The 19,949-nt window shown below is 43.3% G+C and overlaps 2 protein-coding genes and 1 long non-coding RNA gene across 4 annotated transcripts; 1 reads left to right on the forward strand and 2 right to left on the reverse strand.

The window, feature by feature from the left end:
• Window positions 1–577: 577 nt before the first annotated feature.
• On the reverse strand, window positions 578–2,714 carry LOC309396957. Its single transcript, XR_014176181.1, has 2 exons — window positions 2,586–2,714; window positions 578–1,152 (listed from the first exon to the last, which is right to left on the reverse strand). It is a non-coding gene; the product is annotated as an uncharacterized lncRNA (long non-coding RNA).
• A 128-nt stretch (window positions 2,715–2,842) lies between these two features.
• HSD17B10 (hydroxysteroid 17-beta dehydrogenase 10) lies at window positions 2,843–11,354 on the forward strand. Its single transcript, XM_081962548.1, has 6 exons — window positions 2,843–2,999; window positions 4,244–4,408; window positions 4,521–4,685; window positions 5,543–5,671; window positions 10,542–10,650; window positions 11,041–11,354. The coding sequence occupies exons 1-6, from the start codon at window positions 2,967–2,969 to the stop codon at window positions 11,229–11,231; spliced, it is 792 nt and encodes a 263-aa protein (XP_081818674.1). The 5' UTR covers window positions 2,843–2,966; the 3' UTR covers window positions 11,232–11,354.
• A 4,356-nt stretch (window positions 11,355–15,710) lies between these two features.
• Window positions 15,711–19,834, reverse strand: LOC309396949 (RIB43A-like with coiled-coils protein 1). Of its 2 annotated transcripts, none has more exons than XR_014176180.1 (3): window positions 19,703–19,834; window positions 16,712–16,878; window positions 15,711–15,850 (listed from the first exon to the last, which is right to left on the reverse strand). XR_014176180.1 is itself a non-coding variant. In XM_081962559.1 (3 exons), the coding sequence occupies exons 1-3, from the start codon at window positions 17,351–17,353 to the stop codon at window positions 15,769–15,771; spliced, it is 255 nt and encodes an 84-aa protein (XP_081818685.1). In that variant the 5' UTR covers window positions 17,354–17,359; the 3' UTR covers window positions 15,711–15,768. The 2 variants fall into 2 exon arrangements, 1 of the variants encoding a protein (XP_081818685.1); XM_081962559.1 differs by lacking the exon at window positions 19,703–19,834 and adding an exon at window positions 17,348–17,359.
• Window positions 19,835–19,949: the final 115 nt, after the last annotated feature.

The raw sequence follows: 19,949 nt of genomic DNA on the forward strand, positions 1-19,949 counted from the left end.
ACTGTTTTATTTTGGACATCTATAGCCTCATATACTGTGCTTATAATGCATATGTAAGTGAGGGTATACAGACAAATTATACTATATATGCTTTACTCTGTAACAGTTTTGTTTCTGTTCAGGAGAACTACTATGGAGTAAATAGTGAAGGAAGAATATGAGTCATGAAAGAAAAAAAGTGAATATGATATTTTGCATTACAGGTAGTCCTCACTTAGCGATTGTAATTAGGATCAGCAACTCTGATGGTAAGCAACAACATCACTAAGTGAAACATATCCATGAGGGATTTAGGTTGTCACTTCCCATTTAGTTGTTAAAGCAAATCAACGTTGGTTTTAAGAGTAGCTGCATCACAGCAACTTGCTATTTTACTGTTGGTTTCTCCATTGACTCTACTTGTTATAAGCTAGTTGCAAAGTGCCCTAATGTCAATCACAAGACAGTGGGACACTGACAATTGTACATACCCACCCCCCAGTTTTGCAACACCAAAGTTTTGGTATCACATGACTGCAGACACAGTGGAACAGTTAAATGACTGGTCATAAAATTATTTTTTAAGCGCTGTTGTAAATTTGTGCAATTGCTAAATAGGGCACTTATTAAGCATGGTCCACCTGTATAACTATATTTTTTTCTTCTGAGCTTTGGTAATTAATGCTGATACAATTCTACAATTCAGTACTAAAGAACTAAAAAAATCCAAACTTCTTGTAAACTTATAATTGCAGAACACCAGGAATCTTGATGGGAAAAAATAGTAAATTCTAGAGCAGTACTTTTTAAAAAGAAATATTCATTGAGAAATGCATTCCTCATGTAAAAAGACTGGACACGACAACTTTCTTAGAAATGATTCGATGTGGCCTTTTTTATGGAGTAAATTGCATTTAGCGTCTTTAAGTGTAGCAATAATACAATCATTCTTGAGCATCAGACTAAATATGCTTGCATGTTTTTTGATGTGTGGAGATAGGTGTGGAGACAGGTTCATTAGGATGAACGATTGCATCTTCAATTTCTCATAGAGATACTAATATTTCAAGTATATGAGAAGGTTGGTATTGGGAAGCATTTAAACATGCAGTCTGTTTTTGTTTTCTGAAATAGTTCAACTTGGAAAGACGGTTCCATCGGTTTTTTTCCTCCCTAGGAAATAAAGTGGAGCAACTGAGGATATGTAAATACATCCTGAAAAATACATCTGACTGCTTGAATAAGTCAAAAATTGGTTACAAAACAAAATAATAAATTTACTCTTTTCCATAGCTTGAAATACACTTTTCCCATTTGAAAGGTTGTCTTTTATAATTTGTATTAATACGATTTATGAATAGAGTGTGGTTTTTAAGCACGTGTGTGGAACTTCATGGCTAGTGAATAATTAAGTGCATTTATTACTGGCACATCCTGTTCTCTATAAGGGTTTATTTCATTTTAACTTTACGCATACCTGACTAGAAAAATCTATTGTTCTACTACTATATCAATGATAGATACTATAGCTTACCAATTCAAATTTATCAGCTGTCATTCATACATCTATATGTCCTGAAATCAGTTGCACAGATCAAACTCATTGTAAATGAAAGCTGCAGCTATCACACTACTTCATGAATGATTTGGATTATAGTTATAAATTTTGCCAGTTGCTAATAGCCAGTGACCCAAGGACTGATTACATGTACCTGTTTTTCCTTCAGTTAAGCTAGAGAGTTTGATGGAATAGGAGAATAAAATGATACAAAACACTCAGTCCACGCAACAACTTAAAGCAAATTGGAAAGAAAAACTTTTCTGTGTTGCCAGTAAATGATACAGTGCATTATTCATCTGGATGGAATACCTACCTTGTCTATTGTGATCCAGATTGAAATTTGTAGACCCCAACTAATGATTTTATTTACGGTCTCCTATATAAGTTGCATATACCGGTAAGTAACACTTAGGGGCAAACCTAGTAATTTCTACAACCAACCTTAGTCATTCCCTTGCCCTCTTTCCAACTGAGCAAATTAGACTGAAGATTGCTACTAAATACCTAGTTTTACAAGGAGTCATGAAGCAAAACTGAAAAAATCTGATTTAGACTTACAGTACATTAAAGATCTCAATATACATTTTTATAAAGTTTTACATACATTTTTCTTAATGTACATTTATAGGTAATCTTAACTCCCTGATATCTAATGTAAAATGGATGCTCATTAGCCACCAATAGGACCATCTAAATATATTAAAAGAAAGTCATGGCTTCTATGTTAACTTTAGCCATAAGCTTATTAGGCATTAATACTGCTGAGAAGAAGAATACAATTGAATAGAAATATTTACAAACCAATAATTTTGGGTTCATGGAGAGTGACTTGTAAGCTCCACTCCTGGTTACTTTTTTGCCACATCTCTGGTTTTCTTAGCACCAATATGCAAGTAGATTGCCACTGTCTTTTTATAGGTTCTCTTTTAAAACAACTTTTTAGTCTAGTTTTGTAGTTTCTCAGCCAAATACCTAACTGCTCTCGATTTGCATAGTTTTCCAGTGTCAGAATAGGTCCACTTCGATCATCAGCATAATCACTTACCTGTTTCTTTCAGAGTGCTTAAGGTCTAATTTTACACACCCACCCCAGGGAGCGATTGAGTTTAGCTGAACACAGTCGCAACTCTCTCTTAGAGGCGCTCTTGCAAAAAAGAACAAGAGCGTCCTAAATGCTGTATCTATGTAAGATTACGCTCTGAAGTCCTGAACCAAGATTTAAAAAACAGCCCCTTTGCCAAATGAAGAGGTTCTTCATCAAGATCGGACTTGACATGGATAAAACCGAAGAAGAACAGGGTTCTGTGGCTAAAGGTAGGATTGGGTGCAAATCCAACCTTGAGGATCATCAATCAACTCTTGCCGCCACTTCCGCCTCCGCCTCTCTGGGAGGCGGGGCCTGAAAGTCGACCCTTTGCAGAGCAGCATGGCGGCGGCGGCGGCATTGAGGAGCCTGAAGGTAATAAATAGGCTATGTGGGACGCCGCGACTGGACTTGGCTATGGAGGGGGGGTGGGGAATAGGATTCATGTTAATACCACGGAAGATCGCAGCAGGGAAGGAGAAATTGGGGGAGACCGCTCCCACCGTCACCGAGTAGAGAAAGGGACCAGAGGAATCTTGGGTGGCGGAAAGGAGGATCTGAAGAACACATTGCATTTTAGCATTCGGAGTTTTCTATGTACCGGTAATTATCCTGAGAAATAATGAACTAGAATAGTAAATGCAGTACAATCACAGCAAATGCAATACATACGGCATAGGTCAGTTTCAGCTGTAGAATCATTTCAAGCATTTTTTCCTAATCTAGCTAATCTTCCTAATCATTTTTCCTAATCTAGGTAATATTTAATCAGATCAAATATTGTCCAAAGGTGCTTTTCCAAAAGGTAACTGGCCTTTCTTGGTATTTTCTTTGAAAACGTTTCACTTCTTGGATGAGAAACCAAACCAAGAAAAGTCCAGCTGCCTTGGAAAAGCATATTTGGGACAACCGTGACCTGGATAATTGAGAATCTCCATAGATCAAAGACTGCCACTGTCAAGAAATGTTCTTCCAACTGAATACATATTTGGTAAAACACATGGAGGAAACCACCTCTGATACATTTCTGAAAGTTATGTTTTTCTGCCCTGTTCATCTGTTCAGCGGCAGGCTGAACAAATGGAAATAAAAGCAGTCTCCCCCTCCCCAAGGGGTTATGGAGTTAGTTTTTGTTTCTCATTCAGACAGATGCCACACAGTTTTGCTGGGAAAATGGTCATTTTACAAACTGACCACTTTTCTGTATTAAACCTGTCCAGGAAGAAACTGTTTTCCCAAATGGTCACATGAGGCAATTCTCTTACCATTGTTTCCAGGAGAAAAAGACCAGAGCAGAGGAGAGGAGGAAGGACTTAAAACTCATTACTCTTGCTTTTCAAGAAAGAGCAAAATTTTCTTTTGGAAATACTGGACTGCCTTTTATACTGAGGGAAGTCTGGAGGCACATATCTAGTTATGAGACAGACACATGGAATTGTATTGCATTACCAATTGTAATGCCTGTCAAGTCTGTAGTTATTTTATTTATTTGTGCCCCACCTTCTATTTTTACAAATAACTCATGGTGGCCAACAAATCCAACACACTTTCCTTCTCCTATTTTCTCCACAACCAAACCCCTGTGAGGTAGTAATCTTATTATTTTCTTTACCCACCAGGGCATGGTTGGCTTTGTGACCGGTGGGGCTTCTGGACTGGGCCGTGCCACAGTGGAACGATTAATACAACAGGGAGGCAGTGCTGTGATTGTGGACCTGCCAACGTCTGATGGCGAAAGCATGGCCAAGTCGCTGGGAGACAGATGCATCTTTACTCCAGCTGATGTAAAGATTGTTTGATGGGGAGCTGGGGTTTTATCCCCAGGTGTGAGTAGGGATGTGGAAAAAGTATGTAACAGCAGATTTGGATCATACTCTCAAAACTGTCTTCATTCAGGTAACATCAGAGTTAGATGTGAAGGCTGCACTGGCCACAGGAAAGGAGAAATTTGGACATATAGATATTGGAGTGAACTGTGCTGGGGTCGCAGTGGCATTCAAGACATACAATGTGCATAAAGATCATTCTCATAGTTTGGAGGACTTCCAGAGAGTTATCAACGTGAGTATGTTATGAGACAGACACCTTGGCTCATTATACATTTGTTATTTGATCTTATTACAAATATTTCCAATTTATTATTTTTTAAATTAACCTGGCTGCCTTAACAATAAAAATAACCCAGAGATAATCTTCAGCTGAGGTAAAAATAGAACCAACACAAACATTGCATGGCCTCTGCCACACATTGGGATTCTCAAGCTCAGTGAGAAAACCATGCCTTGCTATAGGCAAGTAGGGTTTTGGACCAGTGTGATCTTTGGGGGGATGATCTTCCAAAGGATGGGTACCATAACAGAATAAACACTTTTCCTGGCAGATAGTGATTCTTAATCGACAGAACTCAGAACATGTACCCCCTGCCAGACCTAATGGAGGCGGAAGCCATCTTGGCAGGAAAGATTTAGATAATTTACCAGTTAAATTGCATTAAAATTGTTGTAGTGCTCCTCTTCAGGACTTTAGCCAACTGGTATGCTGTTTTCCAGAATAGTTTATTTTATACCCTTTCACCACCCAGTTCTTAGCTCCTTCCTACTTCTTATCATCTGAGCAAGATTACTAGGGGTTTTAATGGCTTTTAAACTCCAGTACATTTTTTAATCCAGGTTTTGTCTTGAGAATATTTTGCCTTCTCTCAAACCTGCAAGTTCCTCTTCCTTGGATGCTTTCATAATAGCTATCTAAACACTGGCAGAATTGAATTTTCTTTTAGAGGACCATTCAGAACGAAGGCATAATATTTCCTTAGCCACAAGTTTCTTCTGTTGTGGTGATGCAATTATCTTGCCTGGCAGTGCTGGCTTGGATGAGGGAAACATAATTTTGAGTTCTTGGATTTCATTTCTGTTTTTCAGGTCAATGTTGTTGGGACATTCAATGTGATTCGTCTGATTGCAAGTGTGATGAGTAAAAATGAGCCAAACTCAGATGGACAGAGAGGAGTGATTATCAACACTGCCAGCGTCGCTGCCTTTGAAGGCCAGGTAAATCCTAAGCTAAACTTTCTTTGGTCGGTGTAGTTTCATTGGCAGAGGCCAGGAATCCATAATTTAAATAGAATGAATATAGATGAACATGTCAATCTTCTTATAATACAGGCGCATTAAAATATGGGTGCTTCAGAAACCATAGTTTGGAGTGAGCAGGCAAAATAAGTGATCCTATCAATATAGTAAGAGAGTTTGCATTTTTGTAATGGGAATTAACCATTAACTCAGTCAAGTGACCTTCTAGACCTGAAGGACAATAGAACAGTTGGGCTGGGGAAGAAGGAATGAGAGGGCTTATGCTCCTTGGTGCGGAGTGTCAGCATGTCATGCCTCATGTGATTTTTAAATGCCACCTGCATTAATCCTACATTTGAAGTTGGCCCCATCACTTTTATTTCCAGTTCTTTTTCTTTCTTGCCATTTCCTTTCCTTTGGCTCTCCTTAACTCCAGCAACTTTATTACAATGCTGCTTGGCATTCCAATCAGAACTTCCCTTCTATGTTTCAGAATACAGTTCATCTGCTTATGACCATTTGTTCAGCCACTGCTAATAATAATAATAATAATAATAATAAATATTTATTTCTTAGCCGCACCCTCTCCCGAAGGACTCGGGGCGGCGTACAACAAAATATAGGAAATAAATATATCGACATACATATAACAAAACATATACCAAGACATATATACAACATATACAAGGAGGAGGTGAACTGATAGATAAAAACAAGTAAAAACACAATGTTTAAAAACCCCTAAATAAATTGAATGCAATTAAAATACCCCAAATAAAAAACCCGTCAGGAGCGATATAGTTGGATCAAAGTTGAGCCAGGCCAGCAACTTGAAAAAGGTGGGTCTTGAGCTTTACACGAAAGGAGCGGAGGTCAGAGGTATTCCTAATATCCGGGGGGAGGTCATTCCACAGGGCTGGGCCCGCCACAGAGAAGGCTCTACTCCTAGGCGCCGCCCCTCGACACTGTCTGGTGGACGGCACCTGGAGGAGGCCCTCTCTGTGCGAGCGGATTGGTCGCAGGGATGTATGGGGCAGAATACGATCCCGCAAGTAACTAGGTCCTAAGCCATGGAGCGCTTTAAAGATTGTTATCAAAACCTTGAAACGCACCCGATAGACCACAGGAAGCCAGTGCAGCTCGCGCAGGAATGGTGTCACATGGGAGTACCTAGTACTCCCCATAATTACCCACGCGGCTGCGTTCTGGACCAACTGTAGCCTCCGGGTGCATTTCAAGGGAAGCCCCATGTAGAGAGCATTACAGTAGTCCAAGCGAGACGTCACCAGCGCATGAGTGACTGTGCGTAAGGCGTCCCGGTCCAGTAGGGGGCGTAATTGGCGCACCAGGCGAACCTGGTGGAACGCCCCCCTTGCCACGGCTGTCACATGGTCATCCATGGACAGCCGGGCATCCAGGAGGACGCCCAAATTGCGCGCCCGCTCCACAGGGGCAAGTTGAATGCCCCCGATGGCCAGTGATGGAATTAATTGGCTGAACCGGGGAGCCGGTACCCACAGCCACTCCGTCTTGGAGGGGTTGAGTTTGAGTCGGTTGTCATCCATCCAGATCCGTACGGCTTCCACACACCGGGACATCACTTCGATGGCCTCGTTGGGGTGGTTCGGGGTGGAAAAGTACAGCTGAGTATCATCAGCGTACAGATGGTATCCCACCCCGAAACCACGGATGATCTCACCCAGCGGCTTCATATATGTGTTGAACAGGAGTGGCGAGAGGACCGACCCCTGTGGCACCCCACAAGTAAGGGGGCGTAGGGTCGACCTCTCCTCCCCTGCCAACACAGGCTGCGTCCGGCCAGAAAGGTAGGAGCCAAACCACCGCAAAACGGTGCCCCGGACCCCCAACCCCTCCAGCCGGCGCAGCAGGATACCATGGTCGATGGTATCAAAAGCCGCCGAGAGGTCTAATAGGACCAGGATAGAGGAACAACCTCTATCTCTGGCCCTCCAGAGATCATCCACCAACGCGACCAAGGCCGTCTCCGTGCTGTGACCGGGGCGGAAGCCGGACTGGCGCGGGTCTAGATAATCATTTTCCTCCAGATGCCGTGGAAACTGGTAGGCCACCACACTCTCTACAACCTTCGCCAAAAAGGGAAGGTTGGAGACAGGACGATAATTGGCCAGCTCCAAAGGATCCAGGGAAGGCTTCTTGAGCAAGGGTCTCACCACCGCCTCTTTCAAGGCGTCCGGGAGAGACCCCTCGCTCAGCGAGGCGTTCACTAGGTCCAGGAGCCAGTCTCGTGTAACCTCCCAGGATGCCAGTACAAGCCAGGAAGGGCACGGGTCCAATAAACATGTGGTGGGTCGCAGTCGTCCACGCATTCTGTCCAAATCCTCGATGGCAACCAAGTCAAACTCCTCCCAGGTCGATTCCTCAAGACTCGCCACGGACGTCTCCATTGGACCACTAACAGGGATCCAATCCTTCCGAATTTGAGCGATTTTATCCTGCAGATATTTCCCAAATTCCTCTGCTCTGCCCTGTAGAGGGGCCTCCCGCGGCCTCTGAAACAAGAGGGAGCGGGACACCCGAAACAGGGCGGCAGGGCGGTTCTCTGCGGATGCAATGAGAGTGGCACAATATTGGCGTTTGGCCACTCTCAATGCCACAAGGTACGTCCTTAAATGGGCTCGTGCCTGTGTTCGATCAAGTTCGGAACGAGAGGATCTCCAACGACTCTCTAGACGTCTCTTGTGGCATTTCATCACCCTCAGCTCCTCGGTAAACCAAGGGGCCAGGGTGGATCGTTGCCGCCGGAGAGGCCGCAAAGGCGCCACCCGGTTCAAGGCCCCGGAAGTCGCATTATTCCACGCGACCACCAGGTCCTCTACCCGGGGGCGGGTCAAGGTTACAGGAGGTGGCCCAAGCTCCGTCTGGAACCTATCTGGTTCCATCAGGCGCCTGGGGCGGAACCATCTAGTGCTTTCCGGTTCCGCCTCCCCGCAGCGGGAGGTAGCACCAGGGAAGTCAAGACGAAGGAGTGAGTGATCTGACCATGACAGGGGAGTGATGGTTAAGTCCCCTCCTCCCAGATCACTCAACCACTGGCCAGAGACAAAAACGAGGTCCAGAGTGTGTCCTCCCTCGTGTGTCGGGCCCTGAATCATTTGAGTCAGGTCCATGGCTGTCATGGAAGCCATGAACTCCCGAACCCCCTCTGATGCTTCTCCCATCGATGGCAGGTTAAAATCCCCCATCACTAAAAGTTTGGGGGTCTCAACCGCCACCGATGCGATCAGCTCGAGGAGTTCAGGCAGGGCCGCTGATGTATAGCGAGGAGCCAGGTATACTATCAGCAGGCCCAACTGTCTCCCAGGGCCCCATTTCACAACAAGGGATTCACATCCGGACGTCTGTGGCGCAGTAGACTCCCTCGGCTCTAAGTCCTCCCGAATAATTACTGCCACCCCACCGCCCCTTCCCTGGGCCCGGGGCTGATGAAATGCTCGGTAGCCTGGTGGGCACATTTCCACGAGGGGAAGACCTCCCTCGTGGCCCAACCAGGTCTCCGTTATTCCCGCGAGGTCCGGCTCCCCCTCTAAAATTAGATCGTGAATGAGGGGGGCCTTGTTAACAACGGACCTCGCATTGCATAACAACAGCCTCAGGCCCTGGGTCTGTAACTCTTGACCACCTAGACCGCGGGGATTGGTACAAGCGACCGGGTGTAACCAGCAACCACGGTCTCCCAACCGACTATAAGTTCTTAATCTGTCCTCGTATCTGCCCCTCCCTGCGACCGTTGGAATTAAAGAGCCCTGTATAGGAATGATATCCTCCCCCTAAGACCTATGATGAGCCCTGTATAGGAATGATATCCTCCCCCTAAGACCTATGATGGGGCTGAACAAAGGGACTTACAACTGGTCTCAAAAGTTACAGCTGTTTATAGCGTCGCTGCAGTCATGTTATCAACATTCAGGAGTTTGGCAGATTGCCTGCACTTACGATTACAGGGGCAATTCAACTCCTCCTACCCACCTTTCTTCCTTCCATCTGCCCTTTGGGCCCCCTGCACTCCGCAGCTCTTAATGCCCTAACTGATTTTTTCCATCTTCTTTCTCCCACTGTTGACAAAGCAGCTGCTGGCCACATTCTCCCCTGGGTTGTGCATAGCAGTTTCCTGACAAGACCTGGGAAAGAGCCTCACCAGCAGTCGGAGTAAGAAAAGGTGGTGACAGTTAGCTGGGGTGGTAGAGTGCAGGATGGTAAGGGTGACTGAAGCTGGGACTCAGCTAGGGCAGCTGCAGCTTCCCAGGACAGCAAGAAGCCCCTTTACATCATGCTGCTGGATTGGGCTGGGAGTTCTGGTGCAGCTCAGGGCTTGCTTCTTTTTGGCATGACCCACGGCATGTGAAAAAGTCCGCTTTGTGCTGCACTGCTGAGCCAGGCTGGGGCAGGGCTTTACATCGTGCTGTATCTTAGGGGCTTCTTGCATCCCCAGAGCTGTGTGTATCAAGAAATCTTGGAGTTGCAGTGTATTCTTTTCCCAGCTTCCCTGCATCCTCTTTTCCCCTGCCTCTGAGCTTGTATCGCACTGCAGAATATCCCCCCAACTCTTGTATGGCTGGTGCTGGGCGTCCCAGAGCCTCTCCCACTCTCCCATGCTCCTTGGAACTCCCTCCATCTCCCACAATGACCAACACATCAGTGGGGTGACAAATGTCGCAGCTATTACTTTATGACCACATCACTTAGCAACGTAAATTCCAAGCCCAAATGTGGCCGTACTGTGAGGACGATCTATATGCTCATAACAAGCGAGTATGTTTTATTATGTCATTTTGAGGCCATTAAGCCCCCTTTTTTTTCCATTACGCAGGTGGGACAGGCTGCCTATTCGGCTTCCAAAGGAGGCATTGTATCAATGACACTGCCAATCGCCCGAGATCTTGCCTCTATTGGCATTCGTGTTGTTACCATTGCACCAGGTAACCAAAACCGCTCTGAATCTAAGCCCTAGGAGAGAAAAGTCCACTTTTTAAAAGGTGTTCAGCCATGAGTGAACCGGCAGTAGCGACTGCCAGACCCCACCCCTGACCGAAGCCTTTTTGTTATGTATTAGATTATGCAAACATACGTTTTCATAATCAAGTTGGATTGTTTCATTAATTTACTTTTGTTGGGTTAGTAGTTCAAAGGACTCCTCAGCAATCCCTTATCAGATCTCAGACTTCAGCAGTGCATGGCACAAGATTATTAGGAAAGTGAACTCGCTACTTAACTCCTGGAGCACACAATACATTATGGGCTACTACTTATAGGGGTGACAATGTGTAGCACCAGGAGGAGGAGCCCTGAGCAGCATTTGTTTCTTCCAGGGCTCTTTGAGACGCCTCTACTGGGGACACTTCCTGAAAAGGTTCGGACATTCCTGGCACGACAGGTGCCTTTCCCTGGTCGCCTTGGGGCTCCAGAAGAATATGCTCATCTGGTACAATGCATAGCGGAGAATCCTATGCTAAATGGTGAAGTAATACGGCTTGATGGAGCTATCCGAATGCAGCCCTGAGCCGTATACCCCAAGCCTGCAAGAAAAAAAAGGTTGTTCTCCTTGGATCATAATCACAGTACTGAAATCAAGGTTGGCAAAAGAAATGATTAACATCTGACTCTAAATAAATCACTGATCAGATATTGTTCTTTTCTTTCACTTGCTGTATAAGCTCCCCTTGATGCCCCCATTGCTAATAGCCATACTGAAAGCTATATTTTTAATGCAGTCTCCAATTTATTTCAACAGACTTCCCTCTAATTCTGAAAAACAGAGACAAGAGACAATTGTTTCTGGCTAAGGTTACATATTAGGATTATCCTGATGTATTTATTCATGGTTTATCAAACCACAAATGTCCAGGTATCAAGAAAAGTCTACGTTGTAAACCATGTTTGCAGTTGTTGATTGCAAAAATCACTATATAACTTTAACACATAAATCTGTTGGGGTCATGATGTCTATCTTCTTTTATTGAATTTCTGTATTTTGACAACCCAGACCCACTTCTTGGTGTGTGTGACTTTTTTTTCTATGCATAGTTCCTAACATATTTAAAAGCAGGGAATGAGATGAGAGGGAATGTAAATTGCTATTTCTACACTGTAAAAATACGAGATTAAAAGCAGTGTTTAATAAATGCAACTTTCAGAGCTGTACATATTGTGAAAGTGATTTGGAAAATGCACTTTGGACTTGGTGCAAGCCCAATCCTTAAAGCAGCCTGAAAATTTGCTTTTTCGTGCTTGTGCTGAGGCCTGAAAACAGTCAGGCTGCTTTAATTGCGCCGGCTGGAGGGGATGGGAGTTGGGGGCACCGTTTTGCGGTGGTTCGGCTCCTACCTCTCCGACCGGATGCAATGTGTGTTGGCAGGGGGGCAGAGGTCGGCCCTGAGGTCACTCACTTGTGGGATGCCGCAGGGGTCGGTCCTCTCGCCCCTTCTGTTCAACACATATGTGAAGCCGCTGGGTGAGATCATCCGTGGTTTTGGGGTTGGATACCATCTGTACGCTGATGACACTCAGCTGTACATTTCCACCCCAAACCACCCCAACGAGGCTGTCGAAATGATGTCCTGGTGTTTGGAAGCCGTCCGGGTCTGGATGGGGGACAACAGACTCAAGCTTAACCCCTCCAAGACTGAGTGGCTGTGGTTACCGGCGCCTCGGTTCAACCAGTTGATTCCATCACTGGCCATAGGGGGCGAACAACTGCCCCCTGTGGAACGGGCGCGCAACTTGGGCATCCTCCTAGATGCCCAGCTGTCGATGGATGACCATGTGGCAGCCGTGGCAAGGGGGGCGTTCCACCAGGTTCGCCTGGTGCGCCAATTGCGCCCCCTATTGGACCGGGATGCCTTACGCACAGTCACTCATGCGCTGGTGACGTCTCGTCTGGACTACTGCAATGCTCTCTACATGGGGCTCCCCTTGAGATGTGCCCGAAGACTACAGCTAGTTCAGAATGTGGCCGCGCGAGCCATCATGGGGAGTACTAGGTACTCCCACATAACACCTTTCCTGCGCGAGCTGCACTGGCTACCTGTGGTTTTTCGGGTGCGTTTCAAGGTGTTGATCACCATCTTCAAAGCGCTCCATGGCACAGGGCCTAGTTACCTGCGGGATCGCATTCTACCACATACATCCCTGCGACCAATTCGCTCACACAGGGAGGGACTCCTCCGGGTGCCGTCCACCAAGCAATGCCAACGGGCGGCGCCTAGAAGTAGAGCCTTCTCTGTGATGGGCCCAACCCTCTGGAATGACCTCCCCCCCGATATTAGAACTACTACCGACTTCCGCTCCTTCCGACAAAAACTTAAGACTCACCTGTTCCGACTAGCCGGCCTGGCCCACTTATAGTTCTACTCTTACCTCCTGGCGGATATTTTATTTGGGATAGCTTTTAAGGTTAATGTTTTTAACTTTTTTTTAATTTTTTAACAAATTTTAATCTAAACTAAATTGTACAGGGAACTTCTACTACCTCCTCCAGTCCTATGTTTAATTTATTTATTGTATACTTATAACATGTATATTTACTGTTCAACTATTTTAATATGACTGTACACCGCCCCGAGTCTCTTTTGAGAGAGGGGCGGTCTAGAAATCCAATAAAGTTAAGTTAAGTTAAGTTAATGAAGAGAAAAATAAGGGCCAGTTTAAATATATTTTTAAAAAATCCTTTTCAAAGTGCACAGAGCTTTGCCCCAATTTTTCAGGGTTTCTGAAGTGCCCCCCCTCAAATGCCATATAAAAGATATATGGTAACAAATATTACTTACATCTGGTTTATTGAACTATATGAATACATAGCTTTTTGGTCTTATGACTTTTCTCAGCTGTGACTCTGCTCAAGTAATATTCATTTCTCTCAAAGAAGAGTGAGCATAAAATGTCTCAAGGTAACCAAATGCAAAGGAAACCGGGGGGGAGAACAGAGAAGGAAAAACACCAGTAGCTATTGGAAGGGAAGTTCCAAAACATGCGTGGCAAGAAAATTCCAATCTTGGTTCCGGAAAATCTTTCTTTTGAAATAAAATTCAAATCTTATCTGGGGATTTCACATAAGGTTCTCTTGCTCTTCTCTTTGAAAAGAGTGAATGGTGGCTTCTCTGGAGCAGAATGACTTGCTTGGTTCCAGTCATCAACTTATTTTCTTATACTGATAGTTCTTGCTTACCAACTGCCTTGTTTAGTGACTGTTTACAGTTACGATAGTGCTGAAAAAAATAACTACAGTCAATGCCTGCATTTATAACTTTTATACAGTAATAATAATAATAATAATAATAATAATAATAATAATAATAATAATAATAATAATAATAATAATAAAAAATATTTATTTCTTAGCCGCACCCTCTCCCGAAGGACTCGGGGCGGCGTACAACGAAACATATGAAATAAATATGTGGACAAAACAAACATATAACAAAGACATATACCGAGACATACACAAGGAGGAGGTCGGCTAACAAATAAAACAATTAAAATACAGTATTTAAAAACCCCTAGATAATTAAATATAATTAAAATACCCAATAAAAACCCGTCAGGAGCGATATGGTTAAATCAAAGTTAAGCCAGGCCAGCTGCTTGGAATAGGTGGGTCTTAAGCTTAATACGAAAGGAGTGGAGGTCAGAGGTATTCCTAATATCCGGAGGGAGGTCATTCCACAGGGCTGGGCCTGCCACAGAGAAGGCTCTACTCCTAGGCGCCGCCCCCCTACACTGTCTAGTGGACGGCACCTGGAGGAGGCCCTCTCTGTGCGAGCGGATTGGTCGCAGGGATGTATGGGGCAGAATACGATCCCGCAAGTAACTAGGTCCTGAGCCATGGAGCGCTTTAAAGATTATTATCAAAACCTTGAAACGCACCCGATAGACCACAGGAAGCCAGTGCAGCTCGCGCAGGAACGGTGTCACATGGGAGTACCTAGTACTCCCCATAATTACCCGCGCGGCTGCGTTCTGGACCAACTGTAGCCTCCGGGTGCATTTCAAGGGAAGCCCCATGTAGAGTACCAACCCTCAGTCATGCGATTGCCATTACAGTGAGTAAGCATTGTCCTGTGCCTGTTATTTTCTCCCTTCATTGCAAAGTGGAGTGATTGGAGAGGAAGGGATTACAAGAGAATAAGCAGACATAATACACCAGGTGGTGCGCAGAGTATATTTATGGCTGCCAGCCCCACTGTACTTTTTTCAATGTGTAGTCCCCATTGTGTGCATGCTTACTCTCTTGTAAACTTCCTCTCCAGATTAATCCCCTTTTTGCTAATTATCCCAGCACTGGGATGAGCATTCCAAAGGATGGGGGAATGGTTAGAAGGCAAATTGTGTAGGAAACTGATTGGCCCTGTCAGTTTCAAGTTGGCTGTCCAGGCAAAGGGGTCAGAGCGGAAAAGGGAAGACACCATTTCCCACCTGTGATTCCCCATTTAGGGACTGCTTTCCTTAAGGACAGAACTGCCAATTCCAACTGTGGTCGCTAAACAAGGACTGCCTGTACTATAAGCACAAACGTGGATAAAAAATGCATCATAATTCAAACTTTACAACTTGTATCCTGCAAGTTCATATGCAAGTGTACAATTGCAGCATTTACAGGATAATATTGTCACCACACATCTGTCATTTTGGCTTGTTGCAAATGCAGATACATGTAACCTAAGTACTTAACCCATGTGAGATCATGAAGCAAACCCTACGGGATCATAGTTAGCTTTGATTGTACGATGGCTCTTCTTTGTTAAGGAGATAACAAGCAAACTATTATAAAACCATTAGACAATCAATATTTGACATTTTTATTCTCTGAATATGGTATATATCCATACATATTTTGTGTAATGTTTCATATAACAAACATCTGATCTTGAAAGTACCCCTCCCCAAATTGCAAAGCTCTGCATGGTCACATTTAAACAGGCCCAGGCTACATTTCAGGCCCAGGCTGGTACCTCTCTTCTACAGCCACTGGAGACGTTCTTTTTCCATGAGAAAACCAACTTTATTTTGCACACCAAAACTGTTGCCAGCTGCATCTCCCATCAGCGGCTGCTAGTATTAAACTGTAAATAATAGTGGGCTGTGGGTGCATTGGTGTAGACTTCTTTCTCCAGATACCTCAAGCTGTCAAAGAAAAGAATGTAGTCAGATTGTATGGAAAAGATTATCACCTCATTTGTCCCTGGGCTGAAATCCTTCATGGACAGAATTTAATCTAGGAATACATAAAAACCAGACGTGTGTATAATGCATTTCTATAACTGAGTAACTACAGATAGCGTCTTGATGCCTCTGGGCTCCTGGCTGAGTAAGTGGGTCTTTTTAGATAGTTATGAGCAGCATATTTTTTTCAACATTCAGCCCAGGAAAAAAAGGTTGAGAAAGGTATAAAAATTAATGTTTGACTTCCAGGCAGCCTGTTTTGGTTTTTTTAGCATACAGCTTTCCATCTGCAGCTTAATTTTGAAGCCATGTTATTATTAATGAAATCTGTATACCTCCCAACGAGTATAATTGGTTCACAAATAATAATCATTAATAAAGCAATATGGGAACAAACAAGAAAGAATAAAAGAGAAAGAACCAGACAGGAGGAAAAACAAGCCCACATAACCCAACGGGGCTTTTAATTATTCTTGCCAAAGGCCTAGTTGAAGTAACTAAGGCTTTCAGGCCATTTGAAATGTCAGCAGGATTGGTTTGTGTGTGTGTGTGTGTGTGTGTGTTTTGAATTGGCTCCTGGGGAAGCTCATTCCAGAGAGCAGAGGCTGCAACAGAACAGGCATATTCTGGAGGCCTTTCAGATGATAATGTTTTAATTGGAAGTATTCCCAGCATGCCAAACAGTAGTTCAAAGATGGTGCTTGCAGAGCTCTGCTCTTTCGCATCTTACCAATTTCTCACTCTGTTGCCCGCTAGGCTAGCTCAAACCCAGGGAAATGCATTTCACACTTCTGTGTAATGTTTTACCCCTGGACTACTTACTTGGCTTTCTGTGCATCAGCCAATTCATGGTTGTAATTGTCCAGGCTCTTCTTCAGTTGCTCACGGAAATGGCGTTCCTGTTCCTCCATCTGCATGGCTGCACGGCCTGCCAGTTCCCTCTGTCTGTCCCACTCAGCGTCCCGTTGCCTTTCAAGTTGCCGAAGTCTCTGCACATGAAACGTGAGAACAGATCCATTGGAAGGGCAATCCCTGGTTCCCAATTTCAGCACCCCAGAAACTGAAACAGGAGATGTAAGCAAGTTATTGTACTGTACTCTCAACTTCTGCCCCGCATTGCCACATACAGTATCTAGATGGAGCTCACACAAACCTGAGCTTTTTCAAGGATTCACTGAGATACAGGATGTGTGAAGCACTTTCCAACAGTTGAAACTGCAAGATGTGTAAGAACGAATTAGCTGGCTTCCAAGTTTTGTCACCTGTCCCTCTCATACAATTATGGGCAAAGGAAATACACTGACTAATAGCCTCAAGGAAAGGGAAAGATAATATACTCTAAATGAGGATTTTTACAAGACCATATTCTTTCCCCGAAATAACTGTTAGGAAAAAGATCCATTAGTGAAGAGAGACTGGAGACATTGTTAGGCAGTGGTTATTATTAGGTTCATTTACCTCCATTCTTTTTCCTTAACTGTAGATTCACAGGGCAAGTAGCCTATATGTTTAAGATATTGTCTAGAGCAGGGTTTCTCAATCTTCACAGTAGATTAAAGGAAAGTGGGGAGAAGAAATCAGAGGAATGACTTCCAAGCAGATTTTCTCCCACTCCATTGAATGGAATCAACCTTATTAGGAAAGAGAAACAACACTGAACAACAATGTCTCTCCACCTCACACACATACCCCACCCCAAAACATCCCTCAGAGCCAGCCCAGAAGGATACCATGATTGATGGTATCAAAAGCCACTGAGAAATAAAGGAGGATTCAGTCATTTAAATATTGGAAACATGGGTAAAGAGGGAGTATTTTTCATCAGCTGCTTCAAATATTGACATATCTTATTTACTAACACAGGTGAAGTGGTAGAAGAGGTATTAAGTGGCCAAGAAGATGATATTGCTGGATCCAAGTCCTCCCGAGAGGAGCCAGATGGGAAGGATTCCGAGGTGGAAGAAGATGGCTAGATTAGCTTATAAAAGAACAGTGTATCTGGTTGGACTTTACTATGGGGACCTCAGTGGCACTTTGATGCTGACCAATTGCACTTGGACATGGCAAAAGATGGGGTGTATCAGCAGCGGTCACATAGATTATTTTGTATCTTTATTTATTGTATTGACTGCATTTCTCTCTCTGCCCTTTTGGGAGCACTATGTGCAAGCACCCCCTTAATTGTTTGATGCTTAGCATCTTCTCCTACTTGTCTCATTAGGATGAACAATTGCATCTTCAATTTCTCATAGAGATACTAATATTTCAAGTATATGAGAAGGTTGGTATTGGGAAGCATTTAAACATGCAGTCTGTTTTTGTTTTCTGAAATAGTTCAACTTGGAAAGACGGTTCCATCGGTTTTTTTCCTCCCTAGGAAATAAAGTGGAGCAACCGAGGATATGTAAATACATCCTGAAAAATACATCTGACTGCTTGAATAAGTCAAAAATTGGTTACAAAACAAAATAATAAATTTACTCTTTTCCATAGCTTGAAATACACTTTTCCCATTTGAAAGGTTGTCTTTTATAATTTGTATTAATACGATTTATGAATAGAGTGTGGTTTTTAAGCACGTGTGTGGAACTTCATGGCTAGTGAATAATTAAGTGCATTTATTACTGGCACATCCTGTTCTCTATAAGGGTTTATTTCATTTTAACTTTACGCATACCTGACTAGAAAAATCTATTGTTCTACTACTATATCAATGATAGATGCTATAGCTTACCAATTCAAATTTATCAGCTGTCATTCATACATCTATATGTCCTGAAATCAGTTGCACAGATCAAACTCATTGTAAATGAAAGCTGCAGCTATCACACTACTTCATGAATGATTTGGATTATAGTTATAAATTTTGCCAGTTGCTAATAGCCAGTGACCCAGTGACTGATTACATGTATCTGTTTTTCCTTCAGTTAAGCTAGAGAGTTTGATGGAATAGGAGAATAAAATGATACAAAACACTCAGTCCACGCAACAACTTAAAGCAAATTGGAAAGAAAAACTTTTCTGTGTTGCCAGTAAGTGATACAGTGCATTATTCATCTGGATTGAATACCTACCTTGTCTATTGTGATCCAGATTGAAATTTGTAGACCCCAACTAATGATTTTATTTACGGTCTCCTATATAAGTTGCATATACCGGTAAGTAACACTTAGGGGCAAAGCTAGTAATTTTTACAACCAACCTCAGTCATTCCCTTGCCCTCTTTCCAACTGAGCAAATTAGACTGAAGATTGCTACTAAATACCTAATTTTACAAGGAGTCATGAAGCAAAACTGAAAAAATCTGATTTAGATTTACAGTACATTAAATATCTCAATATACATTTTTATAAAGTTTTACATACATTTTTCTTAATGTACATTTATAGGTAATCTTAACTCCCTGATATCTAATGTAAAATGGATGCTCATTAGCCACCAATAGGACCATCTAAATATATTAAAAGAAAGTCATGGCTTCTATGTTAACTTTAGCCATAAGCTTATTAAGCATTAATACTGCTGAGAACAAGAATACAATTGAATAAAAATATTTACAAACCCATAATTTTGGGTTCATGGAGAGTGACTTGTATGTAAGCTCCACTCCTGGTTACTTTTTTGCGCACATCTGTTTGGTTTTCTTAGCACCAATATACAAGTAGATTGCCACTGTCTTTTTACAGGTTCTCTTTTTAAACAACTTTTTAGTCTAGTTTTGTAGTTTCTCAGCCAAATACCTAACTGCTCTCGATTTGCATAGTTTTCCAGTGTCAGAATAGGTCCACTTCGATCATCAGCATAATCACTTACCAGTTTCTTTCAGAGTGCCTAAGGTCTAATTTTACACACCCACCCCAGGGAGCGATTGAGTTTAGCTGAACATAGTCGCAACTCTCTCTTAGAGGCACTCTTGCAAAAAAGAACAAGAGCGTCCTAAATGCTGTATCTATGTAAGATTGCGCTCTGAAGCCCTGAACCAAGATTAAAAAAAAACAGCCCTTTTGCCAAATGAAGAGGTTCTTCATCAAGATCGGACTTGACATAGATGTGTGGGTAA

This window comes from Natrix helvetica (genome assembly GCF_964273705.1).
Source record: "Natrix helvetica genome assembly, chromosome: 1".
Lineage (NCBI taxonomy): Eukaryota > Metazoa > Chordata > Lepidosauria > Squamata > Natricidae > Natrix > Natrix helvetica.

Excerpts from the sequence above, each read along its gene's own strand:
- HSD17B10 (XM_081962548.1), top strand. The coding sequence starts at position 2,967 with ATGGCGGCGGCGGCGGCATTGAGGAGCCTGAAG. Across the intron at positions 3,000-4,243 it reads CGGCATTGAGGAGCCTGAAG|GGCATGGTTGGCTTTGTGAC; the intron begins GTAATAAATAGG and ends TTTACCCACCAG. Across the intron at positions 4,409-4,520 it reads GCATCTTTACTCCAGCTGAT|GTAACATCAGAGTTAGATGT; the intron begins GTAAAGATTGTT and ends GTCTTCATTCAG.
- LOC309396949 (XM_081962559.1), bottom strand. Across the intron at positions 15,851-16,711 it reads GCTGATGCACAGAAAGCCAA|CTTGAGGTATCTGGAGAAAG; the intron begins GTAAGTAGTCCA and ends TTTCTTTGACAG.